The following is a 17,595-nucleotide window of genomic DNA, read 5'->3' on the forward strand; positions in this document are numbered from 1 at the left end:
TGAAGGCACATTAACCCCTTAAGGGGATGGGGAGCTGGTGAGTGCAGATTGTTGTCTTTTTCACACGAAAATCACACCGGTTGCTATCCAGGAATCCTGAAGCACACTGTCACCTTTGTTTGAGAAGAACTTTTTATTGGAGCTTTATTGTTTATGGTCTTTTTCTGGCGTTGGACTTTATATATCAACTTTTTATATCAACTTATTTACCGCATGTTTCTACCTAGCTATTTTATAAATGCATAAAGACTGTAATTATATCATGGCACTTCAAAATAGTTAGCAGCACTTTTCACTAAGATATTGTCATTCCAGCATTTTTTCATGAGCACTGTGCACTTTATAATGAATATTTTGCACTAAAGTACATTAGAATTTTCATACGTGTAATAGGGCTTTTATAATACCCTTGCGCATATTGGCAGCGATTTATACTTGTAGAATATTTGTTGTGTGTTTTTTCATATATCATAAGTCACTTGATATTTATTGGTTAATTATCGGTTATTCGAATATTTTTATAATTTCACGCAAGACTTTATCACGTAGACATCTTTATGTCACATTTTTTATTCTCCCATACATTTACACAGAATTGTGCAAATATATAATATATTGAATAGCAAATACCCGCAATAAGTACAACTAATAGCAGATGTGCGCCGTTACTACCACCCTTGATATATGCTCACAAGCACGTACCTGTATGTTGCACTTAAAGTGCCCAGCCGTGGGTCGGGAGCGTGCCGCCGCGCTCCCGTCCCGGTCCTGAGCTCTGTGGCCGCCCAACCAGTGGACCCGATCGGGTCACAGAGCTGAAGAATGAGGAGAGGTCTGTGTAAACAAACCTTTCCCCGTGCTTCCTACTGTGGCTGTCACCGATCGTCTGTTCCCTGATATAGGGAAAGACTATCAGTGACGTCACATGCCAGGCCACGCCCCTGCAATAAAAATAAAACGCATAACATCATACATAACACCTACACTGCCCCCTAGTGGATAACTCTTCACTGCCAGTGTCATTTACACAGGCATTTAAATAGCACTGATTGCTGTATAAATGACAATGGTCCCAAAAATGTGTCAAAAATGTCCAATGTGAAAAATATCTTAAAAATTACTGATCACCACCATTACTAGTAAAAAAAAAAAAAAAAAAAAAATCTATAAAAATGCTATAAAACTATCCCTTATTTTGTAAACACTATAACTTTTGCGCAGACCAATCAATCGCTTTTTTTTTACCAAAAATATCTAGAAGAATATGCATTGGCCTAAACTGAGGAAACATTTTTTTTATATATATTTTTTGGGGATATTCTAGCAAAAAGTAAAAAATATTGAATTTTTTTTTTAATTGTCGCTCTATTTTTGTTTATAGCGCAAACAATAAAAACTGCAGAGGTGATCAAATACCACCAAAAGAAAGCTCTATTTGTTGGGGAAAAAAGCCAATTTTGTTTGAGCCACGTCGCACGACCGCGCAATTGTCAAAGCGACGCAGTGCCGAATCGCAAAAAGGGGCCTGGTCCTTTGGCTGCAAATTGGTCCGGGGCTTAAGTGGTTAAAGATGTTTCATTCCTCTCATCCAAGTAATTTGCTCATTGTAAATGAGTGTCAGGAACGTCCCCCAGTATTTTAGCTTCATGGGCAAGTCTGTCACCAATGTTTAATCCCCATGGACATGTAATATGTCAAGTCAGTTGCTGATTGTCCAAGAACATGATATTTTTTACCACCTGTGCAAAAGAAAAAACAAATATCTGCAATTGGTTTGAGGTTTGGTGGTGAATGTTGGGTGGGTAGACCTAGTTCTAATAATTACTAATCAATACAATAAAGTGTTCTCCATTCTAATATCCCTCAGAACCCACAACAGGTCATTCCTGTTCGCTATTCTTCATGTAATCCCGTAAAGAGTCTAAAGGGAAAGAATTTTTTTTTTAAGACAAGTTAATAGTATTTTCATATGGATGTTTGACCTGTAGGTCTCGGGCTGGACTAATCCCAATAGGCAACTAAAGAATATAGTACTTTACTTTTTTTAGGCTTTATTTCTATTTTTTTTTTTTTTTTTCACTTTGTGATCCAGCCAGTTGAGTCTGTTTTTGTAAAAAGAGCAAGCCCTTCCTGCATCTTTTATCCAAAAAGGAAAAAGACAGCTTATAAAGTGTTAGCTGAAGTTCGGCTTCAGTTTATGTATTTCCATCTGCTGGTACATCTAACCCTCCCGAATGCTGCTGACCAAAGGTGTTTCTGTTGCTCCTTTGTCCAGAGTGGGGGTCATCACCCTAATACAGGAGGTCTGTGTGTTACCAGGTGAAAACGGAGGGGGGGGGAGGGGGGGAAATAGCCTAAAAATGAATGCACACAATCCACATCTGATTGGTAAGCTGCAATATATTAAATGTTTTGTTTTTAATAGTTTTACAATGGAAATTGTGTCCCTTTTACTGAAAAATAGAATTGTTCTGGGGAAAATGAACCAATGTAGCGTTTCCAATGGTTTTCTGTTATGGGACATTGATACACAGGGGCGCAGCACTTCCAGGAAAATCTGCTGGCATGTAACTTTGCACTGTGAATATAAATTAAATGCATTGGTAACAAATCACTGGCACTCTTCTTGGCTGCAGTATATTGATCACAACAAGAGTTACTGCTGTAATTAAATGCATGATTTTGAATTTTAACATGATTAACTGTAACTTCCCCTGCAACCTATTGCTTGAGAAATAGGTTGGTAAAAACTGCACACCAGAATGGCCAGCAGATCGAGATGCATACAGCTGAATGTATGAAGCTCAACTCAACTTTAAAACTTTGCATCCGAAAGATTTACCCCCCTTCATGACAGGCCATTTTATTGCTATATGGCACTGCTTTACTTTGACAATTGCGCGGTCATATAATGCTGTACTCAAAACTGTCTTTTTTTTTTTTTTTTCTCCTCACAAATAGTTTTCTTTTGCTGTTTTTTGATTACGGCTGATTGTTTTTTTTTTTTTTTGTTCTTTTGCACTTTCTGCTATAAAAAAATCCAATTTTTTTTTTTTTTAATTCTTCAGAAATATCGGACATAAATCCTAATAAGCATATGATTGGTTTATGCAAAATCTAGTTCAGCTACAGACTATTATGTATGTGTGTGTGTGTATATATATATATATATATATGTATATGTGTGTATGTGTGTATGTGTATGTGTGTATGTGTATGTGTGTATATATATATATATATAATGTGTGTGTGTGTGTATATATATATATATATATATATATATATATATATATATATATATATATATATATATATATATATATATATATATATTATATTAGTACACACAGGGCTTGACAAATTTTCGGAATCTAGGAGCCAGCTAAAAAAAAAGTTTGGAGCAAGTTTGTTTTTTTTTTTTTGTTTTTTTTTTACGAACAACAACATGGTTATTTTTGTAGTTGAAAATAAAAATCTTAAATTTACACAAAAAACTGTTTCCATCTTTGTGGAGGAGGGGTGTGTAAGTGGAACTGAAGCTGTTCCAACCAGCTGCCCCACAATCCCTGTCCACTCATCGTTATGGGCACCAGATCAAGCCCGCAACCAGTTGTCAGGCAGGGGGAGCCCTCAGCGCAGTCAGTGACTGCTTGTATCAGCCCCGGCCACCAGAAGAGGGTGCCAGTTCCCCTGCAGTGTAAGGGGAATGCCCTCAGTCAACAGAACGAGCGGTGCACCTTGCTCTAGCAGGCCCCAAAGCCGCGGCTTCTTAGTCCACGCATCCGTGGGGGGACGGGGCACATGGGGACAAGACACCTGCCGCAGTCTAGCCCAGGCGCCAGGGCGATTATTCTAGGCGCCAACGTGACCTGGGATTTGTGTGTGTGTGTGTGTGTGTGTGTATACTTGCATACATACATAGAGGGTCGGACTATCGTTTAAAAAAAAAAAAAACACTGTGAACAAAGTCCTATGCACACTGCACATATCTTATTTTGAAGTGAAAAAAACAAAACAAACAAATACAATATTTAAAATGAAGAGCAAGTAACGTTAAATCAACAAACTTGGCAGTATTTCAATGGGAACTACAGTATGAGCCTGCTTTTGTCTAATGAGATGGTCAATGTTGCAGCCCAATGGGTGCCCCCCTCACCATTTCAAGCCCCCCCTCACAGCCTTACTGTGTCAAACAGTGTCTCACCAGTTTGTGTGTGCACATCAGGCACCTCCTGCTGCTGTGTCACGGCTCACTGTGAAAAATTTGGCCGCGCTGTGATAAATGTCCCGCCCTCCTCCTAGACCAGATTGTGTGATAGAACACTGCCTTCATCACACAAGCTGAACTTTTAACAGTGAGCTCCGTGATATAGCAGTCTCCCGCTGTTATAACCTGCCGCGGCCCGTAGTCTGAGGACCCCTGATCTAGGGCAATCAAAGGGTTAAATGTGTGCCTAGCCAGTGTACTTTGTGCTGCGTTCACCAAATTCCCGTACACACGTCTCAAATGTCAGACATCGGTTCAATAAAAAACATCCGACATTTGGCCCATGTGTATCGGTCTGTGCATGCTGGAAAACCAGCAGACTGACTCCTGATCGGTGCTCTGCAATTAGCTCTGCCTTTGGCTGAGTGTTCTGGCAGGGGGCTGTCCCCCTGTCAAAACACAGCAGCTCAGCGGGGGAGATCGCTGTACTAACCTCAGATTGTTAGTACAGCGGCTCCAACCATAACTTGTAGTGTGTACCAGGCATTAGGCAGGAAATTGTATTTCATAGTTTCATAGTTAGTTAGGTTGAATAAAGACACCAGTCCATCCAGTTCAACCTGAGTAAGTGTCTACAATTTTCCCTATCCCTGTACATTGCTACACCCACATTGGTCCCTACCCTCAAGGAGCCCACAATCCAAGGTCCCTATTCATATACTAGGGCCAATTTTGGACAGAAGCCAGAAGCCAATTAACCTACCTGCATGTCTTTGGATTGTGGGAGGAAACCAGAGTACCCGGAGGAAACCCACGCAGGCACAGGGAGAACATGCAAACTCCAGGCAGGTAGTATCATGGTTGGGATTTGAACCAGTGACCTTCTTACTGCTAGGTGAGAGTGCTAACCACTACACCACTGTGCCGCCCCTGTGCCGTATTCCCTGCCTTATAGGAAAAGAAAATCTATTACTTCCCCGCTGAGAGAACAGAGTTCTGCATTGTTTACAACTGTGTCCTGTGTGTCTTCCCAATGATGGACGGGTACTGGCGGTCATCCATTGGCCAGCACTCGCTGATTGACATCTGTGTATAATCACAGCACAGCCAGGTCACTGGTGATATGCACGCACCCACTACCCAAAAGTGCATTGTCTTTGTTTACATTATAAGGACTGAACTACATTCCAACCAGAGTGCCCTTGTTATGAATTTGAGAATGAATTGCTCTAAAGTACCCACAGCTTCAGAGGTCAGTTAGGGATTTTCTTAGTGTGTTCATGAACGCGGCAAAATCTTCCAGAGCTGAAGTGGCTTATCTCTTCTCCAGAGCTAATCTTTCCTCATAGCTGAGCCACTCCATGCCTCTTATCAGTTTGGTTGTCCTGCCTCTCTGGAGTCAATACCTCTCAAAACAAAGCTTGGCTTGACGTGGCTTGCTTTGGAAATGGCAGCTTAATGCCATCATTAAGTCTATGGTCTAACACCACACTCGGGTCCTTCTCAATTGCCATAAAACTTCCTGAACTCCTTTTTAAATCGGGTTACAATCAATTCAAGTGATAATTTTAGCGCCTTATGAGCAATTTTTGTAAATGTATATGTGCATTAAGAGAAAATAAGTTGGTGCTAAATGACCATCAAAACAAATTGTTGAATTATTGCTGTGTGTGTGTGTGTGTGTGTGTGTGTGTGTGTGTGTGTGTGTGTGACATCCTCAGTACACCATAGAGGTCAATGGTACTCCTCCTGCAAGTTATAATACTCCAAAGATAACGGAGCTCTAAGCTACATCACTTTCTCTGCATCTTCATTATTAGCGTTTGGACAGGATTGCATGCACCCAAACATGAGTCTATATATATTAGGGGTAGGCAACCCAAGGTGATCTACCTGAACAACATGGGAGAATTCAAAGATCACCAGGCACAATGTGTCCGCCTTGCACCTGATTTAAACCTGTGATTGCGTGTATTGCATGCAACTGTATGTATGCTTTTGTGGGGTCCAGGGAGTTAAAGCAGGTGATGAGAAAGCAACACCATACTTCCTGCTTTAACCCCTTGTTTGCTGTACTGCACCACAAATTAAAGGGTATTTGCAAAGCGGCCTCATTTCACTTGAATGGGTCATGCTGGGACAGGCGCTACACACATCAACCATGGCAGGATGTATAAGTGTTGCTGCAGCTACGACATGTGTACACCCCTGGTTACACTAGCTAAATGGGGTGCGTTTGGGGTAGGGGTGGAAAAAAACACAACTATGGGGTTTTACAAACCCCCAAACTACAAATGTATGCAAATTCTTACTGCTCTGAGCCCCCTATAACGCTGCTTTCACACTGATGTGCTGAAGTTTACCTGCACTGCAGGCGCAGCTCAGAGAATCTGCAACATTCCTGGGTTAGCTGTGCTTTGCCATAGACTTTCCATAGATTGAAAGTGCGCCAAAACTCCTGCATTCAGAAAGTGCGCCAAAGCCGAAGCATATAATTGAAGTCTATGTGCAGGAAAGCTATTGGTACGCTGTACTGTACCCATGGTGTGGGCAAACCGCTGCGCATCAGTGTGAAATTAGTCCTATACTATTATGCCAGTGTATTGCTTCGCACTGACCACTAGCCGGCATAAGAGATGGAGTGCAGTTGGTATCACTCTGCGTGGCACAGGAGCCAGCACTACAGAGGAGGCATCGACTTGTGCGGCTCTTGCTCCTTACTACAGCTCCAACTTTACAAGTAGTCCCTCTGCATTGCACTATTTGATGCTCTGGGATGGTGGGTCAGCAAGCCCAGACCACGATCTACCAGACACCTGTCTGCGATCTGGTTGCTGACCCCTGGTCTAGATTTCCAGATTGAGTCGTGTATAGTTCTACTCTGTCCCAAAACTGCTGTCTTTTTGGTTCCTTCTCCCAGTGGATCTTTGTAAACAAGCCCTTTTGCTGCTTTAAACGAGAGAAGTTTCTGCATTGTGGATAAAGTCACTGCTTTCTTCTGCATATTTTTCCAATCTTGCAGAAATCTGAAACCTTCCCTGTTTATTGGAAGCTGAACCACCTCTCTAAACCTTGGAAGAGTCTCTCAGGGAGGTGAAGGATTATACATTCTCACAGTGCGCTGCCTCTCCCAAGCCAGGTCTCCGTGTTCATAGCGGTCATGTTACATTTCATAGTTTGCCTGAAATGAAGGAGCCCAGAGACCATAATACAATTACCTAATGTGCAGCTGCTCTTGGAAGCTCTCTGTAGCCTCAGCTACAGTACAGGCAGAGGAGAGTGTGCACTGAAATGTGTTGTCAGTCAACATACCTTGATTTTGGGGGGGAAAAAATTAAAATTGTACCGGAAAAGAGTATTGTACAATTGCTTAGTGGGGTTTCCTAAGTTTAATGACTTTAGCGTTTTAACATCGAAGTCTATAAATAACAGCGTGGATTTGATTTAAATCAAATCAATTTAAATTCTGATTTAACCTCTTCCGGACCGGCAGCTGCAGTTATACTGCGGCAGGTTGGCTCCCTTGGGCGAGCCATCATAGCTGTACGTCGTCTCTTTAAGACTCCTCAGGCGGCACGTGTCCCCGGAGCTGATGTGAGTGAGCACCAACGATCGCTCGTGCCCAGAACTAGAATGGGGATATGTGTATGTAAACACACAAATCCCAATTCTCTCAGGGGAGAGGAGAGAGATCGGTGCTCATACTAAGTATGAACACCGATCTCTCTCCTCCTCCTAATCAGTCCCATACCTCCTATAGTTAGAACACACCCAGGGAGCAGTTAACCCCTTGAGCGCTCCTTAGTGTTAACCCCTTCCCTGCCAGTGTTATTTATACAGTAATCAGTGCATTTTTTTAGCACTGATCGCTGTATAAATGTCACTGGACCCAAAAATGTGTCAAGTGTCAGATTTTGTCCGACGCAATATCACAGTCCCGATAAAAATCGCGGACCATCGCAATTACCAGTAAAGATAATAAAAATGTCATAGATCTATCCCCTATTTTGTAGACCCTATAACTTTTTGTGCAAACCAATCAATATACGCTTATTGTGGGGCTGAAGTGATTAAATCTTCCTGGGATCAAGTGGTTAAATAACTAGTAAAAAAGCTTGATTTAAATCTATCAAATTTTAAATCATCATTTTTTAAAGAGCAACCGTTATCTGTCCCGCATCGGCTCCTCCGCTGACTCGCTGTTGACTCACCGACAGTCCAATTCACTTTAGCTGCTTACAGACCGCCCGCCGTCATACGTCGGTACTTTAAAGAGGGATATCGTTGTTGCAACAGCTAGCTGCCAAAACCCCGGTATCCTCTTCTTCAGTGGGCGGTCTGCTTTCAGATAAAAGTGGTCTCTGCCGTGCATTCGCCGCAAGATCACTTTTATTGGCATTGAACGAGGTGCATCCCCCTCCCCTTGTGCTCTGGAGCTGTTGGTAATGGCGGATGCGATCGCGTCCTTTCTCCTGTGTGGTATGGACATGAGTGAGGGGAAGATGGCCTCCACCCATCTCTCTACCATTGCAGGGCGGAATCTATGTCAAAGCATCACTTCCGCCCAAAGCTCTTTTTTTTTTTTTTTTGGATGACGTTTCATTTTTTTTTTTTTTTATTGCATTTTAGTGAAATTATGAGATCTGAGGTCTTTTTGACCCCAGATCTCATATTTAAGAGGTCCTGTCATGCCTTTTCTCTATTACAAGGGATGTTTACCTTCCCTTGTAGTGACACAATTGGGTAGAACAGTGTAAAAATAAAAAATAAAAGGTAAAATAAATTTTAAGCGTGCTCCGTCCTTGCAGAAGCGATCGCATATGTGAGCAGCGACCACATATGAAAATGGTGCTCAAACCACACGTGAGGTATCATCGTGATCGTTGGAGCGAGAGCAATAATTCTAGTCCTGGACCTTTGTAACTCTAAACATGCAACCTGTAGAATATTTTTAAACCTTGCCTGTGGAGATTTTAAAGAGTAAACGTTTGTCACCATTCCACCAGCGTAACATGTTGAGTATCAATTTACTCAGCATTTTTAACTTTTAAACACCAAATCTCAAAAAAAAGAGGCTCGGTCCTTAGGTGGTTAAAGGTGAGTGGATGCCCACTAACAGGCGCTGCCATAATAGATCTGAAATGACAGGTGCTCTTTAAATGTAAGGACTCATTCTTGTTGGAAGTTAGAATCTTTAACATTTGCAAACAAAACAAAGGTTTCCCATTTAGCATAAGCTGTCAGGTTAGTAAAACAGCGATAGCTTCATGTACTCGAGCAGCTATTGCCATTTTTTTGCCAAAGCTCCACAACTCTATAAAAGCCTGTGTATCCATGTACACAGGCTTTTAGCAGTTTGAGGTGCTACAGTTAGGGGAGATTCAACCTCCCTCTCCTGAATACAGAATGAAAAATCGCATTCAGCATAGGAACGTTTTGACCACCAGTTGCGGAGAGATACACAACCGCATAATGCTTTTGCAGCTATTTTGCCTTTTCCCACTGGTTCGGTAAATGACAGCCAAATGAAGCCTTCATGCATGTCATATAGCCCTCATCGCATAAATGAATGCTTCTTTATTTTCCTTCTTGCCTGCCTTCATTTTGTATAAAGCCCCATACACACTCAGTTTTTCTGCTTTTTTCCTTCAGGTTTACCAAAACCATGTAGTAGAAGGGCCTGCCTGATTGTATACAACTTGAAACTCCTAAGGTTTGACCTCATATTATATGGTTTTGGTAAATCTGAAAGAAAAACTCAGCAGGAAAACTGATAGTGTGTATGGGACGTAAGGGTTTAACATGGCAGACAGCTTCTGTTGTGCATTATGGAGGTTTCTGCAAATGGAAGATCAGTGCCTCTATAGTTCCTCAGTGTGCTGAGACAGTGCAACCTGCAAAGGAAATGCTGCCGTTCTACACTTGTTTATTATGGGGCCAAATTTGATGACTATGTCCAGATGGTTATGTGGCCAACTGTAACCTAAATGGTTGGCGTATAGGTTGCGCCTTGTTTAATTCCATTGGGTTTAAAGTATGCCAGTTAAGAGTTGAGAGCTCTATTGTGCCTTTAAATTGGATATATGCTACTTTGGTGGTTGAAAAATGTGTTCTTTTATTTCTGGTATTCATTTAGCCCCAGCATGTTGCTCTGCACAGGTTAAGTACACCTAAACTTGAAAATCTGAATGACCAGATAAACTTGAGGCCACTTAAAGTGGAAGTATCGTTTTCAGCCAAGGAAGTGGCCATCTTTGCCTCTGTTTAATCTACAGCTGCCATGATGCTGCACATGTGATCAGTTATGACACCAGCCATTGGATGGGTTGACAGTCTGAGAGCACAACCAATGGGAGGGTCACATTCCTGGCACAAGCCGGAAATGTAACTTATTTGAAATGGTTAAATGGATGGGTTTACTTCCCTTTTTAAAGGGCATCTAAACCCAAAAACAAAAATGTATGATTGCAGTTTACCAGTCCTAACATTTGGCGGCTACATTGGTGCCTCCTGCCCCCTTTATATTTTAGTGAAATGTGAATAACCCGCTTCCCGCTCTTCAACCTAACAGGGATGCTGTATTTTTTGCAAAGTCAAAAAGTTTCTTTGACCTGAAAGAAGAAAACTTCAGCAGCCATCACAGGATTGGCAAGTTGCAGTATTATAATGTTACATTTGTGCTTCTTGAGATACTTTTATGAAAAAAAAGGTTATTTTATTTGTTACATCCTACCTGAGCTTTTGATGACAAAAAAGCCTGTGTAAGATTTGAGTTTTAGCACTGAGGGCTTGCTTTGGTTACTAGTACTAGTTTAGGCTTTAGGTCTGCTTTAATGGGCTGATTTAGCTTTGGAAATGCCACTGTACTGTTGCAGGTTGGGTTTCTGCACCATCATGTGTTAATCAATAGTGAGACCTGCGCTTTCTGTGGCAGCCCAAAAATTTGGTGTAGCGCGATTGTATGTACATTTCCACATGGTTTTAGGTGCGTCCTATTGCCTTCCATTAGACTGTGTTTTCTGAAAACACAGCAAAGATGCAGTAACCTAGCTCTGAGGGTGGAGGCGTGTCCTGAAATGCGTCAGCCTTACCCGATGTTTCTGCCCATGTCTACACACTGCGTGTGTTTTTATGGCTCAATTGAGACTTGTGCTTTGTGAGTACCCACTTTTTATTGAATTGTCATTCTTAAGAAGGCGCCCACACCTAGTACATTATCTTGTTTTTATGCAGCACTTCATGAAAGCTCACAGTTGCATTGAAGTAAATGGTAGTGCACAAAGTAAAACACGATACAGTAGCCATGCACCCCAAACCGCAGCACACTGGGGTGAACCCGGGCCTATTAATGTGTTTTTATATATTCAAAAATAGACTGATGGAGTAGGTTGACTGTTTTTATGATTTTTTTTTTTTTGGTAGGAATTAAAGTAGAAATGTCTTGGCGTCCTTTTAAAGGAAACCGGTCATTTAAATGAACACTTGGGCTTCCACTGTGGACCTCTCCTAAAAATGCTAGTCACTTGGCTGTCATGCTAAGGCTTCATGCACACGAGACGCAGATGCAAACGCTGCTGGACACATGTTGAAACCGGCGTTTAGAAACGCGCGTTTTGCCGCGATTTTTACTGCGATTTAGCAGCGTTTTACCGCGTTTTACCGCGTTTGCGTCTAGAAGCGTTTAGTTAAGCTAACATCATAGACCCTCCCCAGCTCAAAAAAACAGTATTATTAACTATTTCAGCAATTTTGTGAGACCAGAGTGAGTAGCAGCAGCTGTGAGAGCTGCAGTGTACTTGTATTTAGCGTGTCACTTGCCACGGCACCTGCCACAAGTTGTGGATTGTCCAACTGCCACGTCACCTGCCACAAGTTGTGGATTGTCCACTTGCCACGTGACTTGCCACATCACCTGCCACGTCACTTGCCATGTCATCTGCCACAAGTTGTGGATTGTCCAACTGCCACGTCCCCTGCCACAAGTTGTGGATTGTCCACTTGCCACGTGACTTGCCACATCACCTGCCACGTCACCTGCCACAAGTTTTGGATTGTCCACTTGCCACGTCACTTGCCACAAGTTGGGGATTGTCCACTTGCCACATCACCTGCCACGTCACCTGCCACAAGTTGTGGATTGTCCACTTGCCACGTCACTTGCCACATCACCTGCCACGTCACTTGCCACGTCACCTGCCACAAGTTTTGGATTGTCCACTTGCCACGTCACTTGCCACGTCACTTGCCACAAGTTGGGGATTGTCCACTTGCCACATCACCTGCCACGTCACCTGCCACAAGTTGTGGATTGTCCACTTGCCACATCACTTGCCACATCACCTGCCACGTCACTTGCCACGAGATGTGGATTGTCCACTTTCCACGTCATCTGCCATGCCACCTGCCACAAGCTGTGGATTGTCCACTTGCCACGTCACCAGCCACATCACCTGCCACAAGTTGTGGATTGTCCACTTGCCACGTGACTTGCCACATCACCTGCCACGTCACTTGCCACATCACCTGCCACAAGTTGTGGATTGTCTACTTGCCACGTCACTTGCCACATCACCTGCCACGTCACTTGCCACGTCACCTGCCACAAGTTGTGGATTGTCCACTTGCCACGTCACCTGCCACATCACCTGCCACAAGTTGTGGATTGTCCACTTGCCACGTCACTTGCCACGTCACCTGCCACAAGTTGTGGATTGTCCACTTGCCACGTCACTTGCCACGTCACCTGCCACAAGTTGGGGATTGTCCACATCACCTGCCACGTCACTTGCCACATCACCTGCCACAAGTTGTGGATTGTCCACTTGCCACGTCACTTGCCACATCACCTGCCACGTCACTTGCCACGAGATGTGGATTGTCCACTTTACACGTCATCTGCCATGCCACTGCCACAAGCTGTGGATTGTCCACTTGCCACGTCGCCAGCCACATCACCTGCCACAAGTTGTGGATTTCCACTTGCCACGTGACTTGCCACATCACCTGCCACATCACTTGCCACGTCACCTGTCACAAGTTGTGGATTGTCCACTTGCCACATCACTTGCCACATGCCATGTCACTTGCCACAAGCTGTGGATTGTCCACTTGCCACGTCACTTGCCACGTCAGCTGCCACGTCACTTGCCACATCACTTGCCACATCACTTGCCACATCACTTGCCACATCACCTGCCATGCCACCTGCCACAAGTTGTGGATTGTCCACTTGCCACGTCACCAGCCACATCACCTGCCACAAGTTGTGGATTGTCCACTTGCCACACCACTTTCCACGTCACCTGCCACGTCACCTGCCACGTCACCTGCCACGTCACCTGTCGCAAGATGTGGATTGTCCACTTGCCACGTCACCAGCCACATCACCTGCCACAAGTTGTGGATTGTCCACTTGCCACATCACTTTCCACGTCACCTGCCACGTCACCTGCCACAAGTTGTGGATTGTCCACTTGCCACGTCCCTTGCCATGTCCCCTGCCACGTCACCTGCCACAAGTGGATTGTTCACTTGCCACATCACTTGCCACATCACCTTCCACAAGTTGTGGATTGTCCACTTGCCACGTCACCTGACACAAGTTGTGGATTGTCCACTCGCCACGTCACTTGCCACATCCCCTGCCACAAGTGGATTGTCCACTTGCCACGTCACTTGCCACGTCCCCTGCCACAAGTGGATTGTCCACTTGCCACCTCACTTGCCACGTCACCTGCCACAAGTTATGGATTGTCCACTTGCCACGTCACATGCCAGTCACCTGCCACAAGTTGTTGATTTTCCACTTGCCACGTCACCTGCCAGGTCACTTGCCGCGTCACCTGCCAGGTCACTTGCCACATCACCTGCCACAAGTTGTGGATTGTCCACTTTCCACGTCACTTGCCACTTCACCTGCCACGTCCACTTGCCACATCACTTGCCACCTGCCATGTCACTTGCCACAAGTTGTGGATTGTCCACTTGCAATTGCAATTGTTTAAAATATTTTTCTAATGGTTTTTCATCATTTGCAATCATTTTTGAGATTTTTAATGTAAAAAAAAAGGTCACCTTTAAAAACGCATATAAACGCAAACGCGGCTAAACGCGGTAGCGGCGTTTTGCCGCGTTTTGCGTCTGAAACGTGGAAATTTTTGCTTCTGAATGCATTTTTTTGCTTCTGGAAAAACGAGATTAATCGCAACTGCATAAAAACGGAAAAAAACGAGACTGTGTGCATGGACACATAGAATAACATTGAATGAGTTCAGGGGCAGTTGAAAAAACTGTCCAACTGCATCTGAACGCGCGTTTAACTGCGTCTCGTGTGCATGAGGCCTAATGCTTTGGCTTCAGTGGGTTACAAGTTGCTAACCTGGAACAATAAGACATAAGGAATGCTCCCCCCTCCCCCTTCTGACTTTCAGTTGCTGCACCCTTAGTCTGTATTCGTGACAGACAGTGGTACTTGGGGATCTGTCAGATCTTTTACTGCTTCTGGATGCTGATTGCATGTACACTGACCAGCCATAACATTATTGCCATCCACTCAATATTAAGAAGGTCCAACTTTTGCCACCAAAACAGCCTTGACCTGTGCTTGGATTGAAGCTAAAATAACATCCATATGAATGGCAGGGACCATGGTTTGAGTAGAACATTGCCCAAAGCATCACACTGCCTCTACCAGCTTTCCTGCTTTCCCATAGTCCATGTTTATGCCATCTCTTCCCCAGGATGCACATACACACGGCCAGCCACATAATGTAAAAGAAAACCCGATTCATCAGATCAGGCCACCTTCTTCCATTGTTCTGCGGTCCAGTTCTGATCCTCATGTTCTACGGGTCAACATGAGTACCCTGACCATTCTGCGGCTACTCGGCCCCATACACAGTAATCGGCAATGCCTTGTGTGCTCTGACACCTTTTTATCGCAAACCAGCATTATCTTTTTCAGCAGTTGGAGCTACAGTAGCCCTTCCTTCTATTGGGTCGGAATACACAGGCCATCCTTCTCTTACCATGTGCCTTGGCTCCCCATGACCCATTCGCCTGTTTCCCTTCCTTGGATCACTTTTTAATAAGTCCTGACCACTGCAGACCATAGACAATCCCACAAGAGCTGCAGTTTTGAAGGTGCTCTGACCCAGTCCTCTAACCATTATAATTTGGCTCCTGTCCTTTTCTACACATCAACTTCAGGGATAGCATGTTAACTTGCTGCCTAATTTTATAGCAATTATTTTCAGATGCCGATGTAGAGATAATCAATGTTCACTTTACATATTGGTGATCATAATGTTTTATGGCTGCTCAGTGTATATAATTGGGATAAGTGTGTGTTTGGCTATATCCTTCTCTGATTTCAAAACTAGATGGGGTAATCATCTGGTATTCCATGTGCTTTGCCTTTATTTTTGTATTGCTTGTGTTTTCTGTCTTGATTCATACATTGCTGGGCCGTCTCCTCCCCAAGACTCTAGAACAGGAAACTAGTTAAACTATCGGTGAGGAGCAGCTCTCCCATTGGGGGTTGTCATGTCGTCCTCCCAAGAAATACGTTAGTTAAATTTTTACATCATATGATGCCTTATTTTGCGTTTTGTTTTTTTTCCCCACCAAGGAGAATTTTTTATTTAAATGTTGATGCCCTTAAATCCCAACCCCAGCCAAAGTATTTTTTTGTTTATAAAGTGGGCATTTTGTCATGTTTTGTTGCTGTCTGTGACTCCATTCAAGATCTATTCTCAGTTTTTAGCCCTGCAAGACCAGAACAAAAAATGAAGGGAACACAAGGGTATATATGAAGGGTGTATATTTGTGTGTGTATATATATATATATATATGTGTGTAATATAAATATATATATTTATATAAGCAATACTTGCCAATTAATCCAGGACTGTCCTCAGTGCATCTTTTTTGCCATAGGATGACCTGCATTACTCAACTGCCTCTGAACCCAGGGGGTCATGGTCGTGCCCCAAGCAGTGAAGAAGCACAGCAATGAGCTCATCTTTCTGTCACTGTTTTCTCCTATCTGCTTTTTGCTTGTCAGCACATTCACTGATTGGCTCCCTGTGCTGTTTCTTCCTCTCCTACTCCCCCCTCAGCTCTGCTGTACAGTGGACTGTCACAGACTGATACCAAATCATATTCCAATACTAAACTTCTTACATAAAATATGATGTATTGGTAAATGCAGAACTGCATTCATTTGTGTTTCTATATCTCCTTAGAGCTCAGCTTTAATACTAATTTGGGCAAATATTTAGGCAAAAATTGGAAAGTCTTTGGCCTTCTTCACACAGATGAATATTTTTGTGCTCCACGCAAGGCTGTGTTTTGCCAGCATGAGGATGCACAGGTGTGTGTGCGCATCCCCATGCTGGCAGTCCCATAGATGTCTATTGGGGCACATGGTTGCAAAGGCACAGGCTTTTTTATTGCTGTTATCAGAACTCCAGATCGACAGCAATACGGTGGTTTTAAAAGGAACCTGTCAGGACAGAAACAAGTTGGCTGCCATTATTGACGGACTAAATCTTGGTCAGTAAGCTGCCATGTTCTGACTTAAAAGGGATGACCATCTGTTGTCTGTGCCTTCAACAAGCCAGAAATGATGGCTCTGAAAATTCTGAATGATTCTTTAAGCACTGGGGCTTCCTGGACAGAACATAAGCCCCGGACAAGCAGACCATGTTTTTGTATGTTTGTGTCAAAGCTTGCTCTTCAGTTTTGTTGTCTTGCTATGTATCTGAAAGTTGTGTTGCTGGCACATTTTATAAGATTGTGTTTTTTTTATGTGGCAGTCCAGAGAAGCAGAAACCAGAGTGGTTCCTTCAGAAAGATTCCGATGGGGACACATCGTCTCTCATCAGTTGGCCCTCCAGGTACCAGAGCTTGTGGTTTTCTGACATACCATAATTCGGTTGCTGGATCCCAAATTTAACCACTTCTTAATGTAACACACTAAACCACAGAACTGGGAAAGCCCCACAGCATCACATTGTTTGTTGCATTTTGCACATCTCCTACCACAAACTTACTGCACAACTAATCGACCAAACTGGGTTAAAAAAAAATACTTACAGATCTAATTCATTGATTTTTGTCTCCCTTTGTTAATCTTGATCATAGCATGTTTGTTTACTGGTATTATCTCATTGGCTTATAATTTTTTTTCTTTTATTTTTTGTTTTAAATGGCAATTTTTTTTCTTTCTTTTCTTTTTTTTTATCTGGGATAGTGAAGATGGATTAGAACACCTGTCAGGAAGTAAAGGAAATTTTTTTTTTATTTTTTTTTGTACTTGCCGTTTCCAATTAACGACACCTACCGCAACTGTTTTTGTTTTCACTTTAGTTGTCGGCAATCGTACA

At 43.2% G+C, this 17,595-nt stretch overlaps 1 protein-coding gene across 13 annotated transcripts in view; it reads left to right on the plus strand.

Moving 5' to 3' along the window:
* The window catches only part of SVIL (supervillin), a 334,548-nt gene that overhangs the window by 157,014 nt on the left and 159,939 nt on the right, over positions 1-17,595 (plus strand). For 8 of the 13 annotated variants that reach the window (XM_077491057.1, XM_077491058.1, XM_077491050.1 and 5 more), the window contains one exon: positions 17,026-17,106. The exons of the other annotated variants lie outside the window; for them this stretch is intronic. In XM_077491057.1, the coding sequence (XP_077347183.1) occupies positions 17,026-17,106 (81 nt within the window). The remainder of the gene's footprint in view (positions 1-17,025; positions 17,107-17,595) is intronic. 13 annotated transcript variants of the gene reach the window in all.

The sequence above is a fragment of the Lithobates pipiens genome, unplaced genomic scaffold (assembly GCF_037356315.1).
Source record: "Lithobates pipiens isolate NorthernLeopardFrog02 unplaced genomic scaffold, aLitPip1_a1.2 Scaffold_19, whole genome shotgun sequence".
NCBI lineage: Eukaryota > Metazoa > Chordata > Amphibia > Anura > Ranidae > Lithobates > Lithobates pipiens.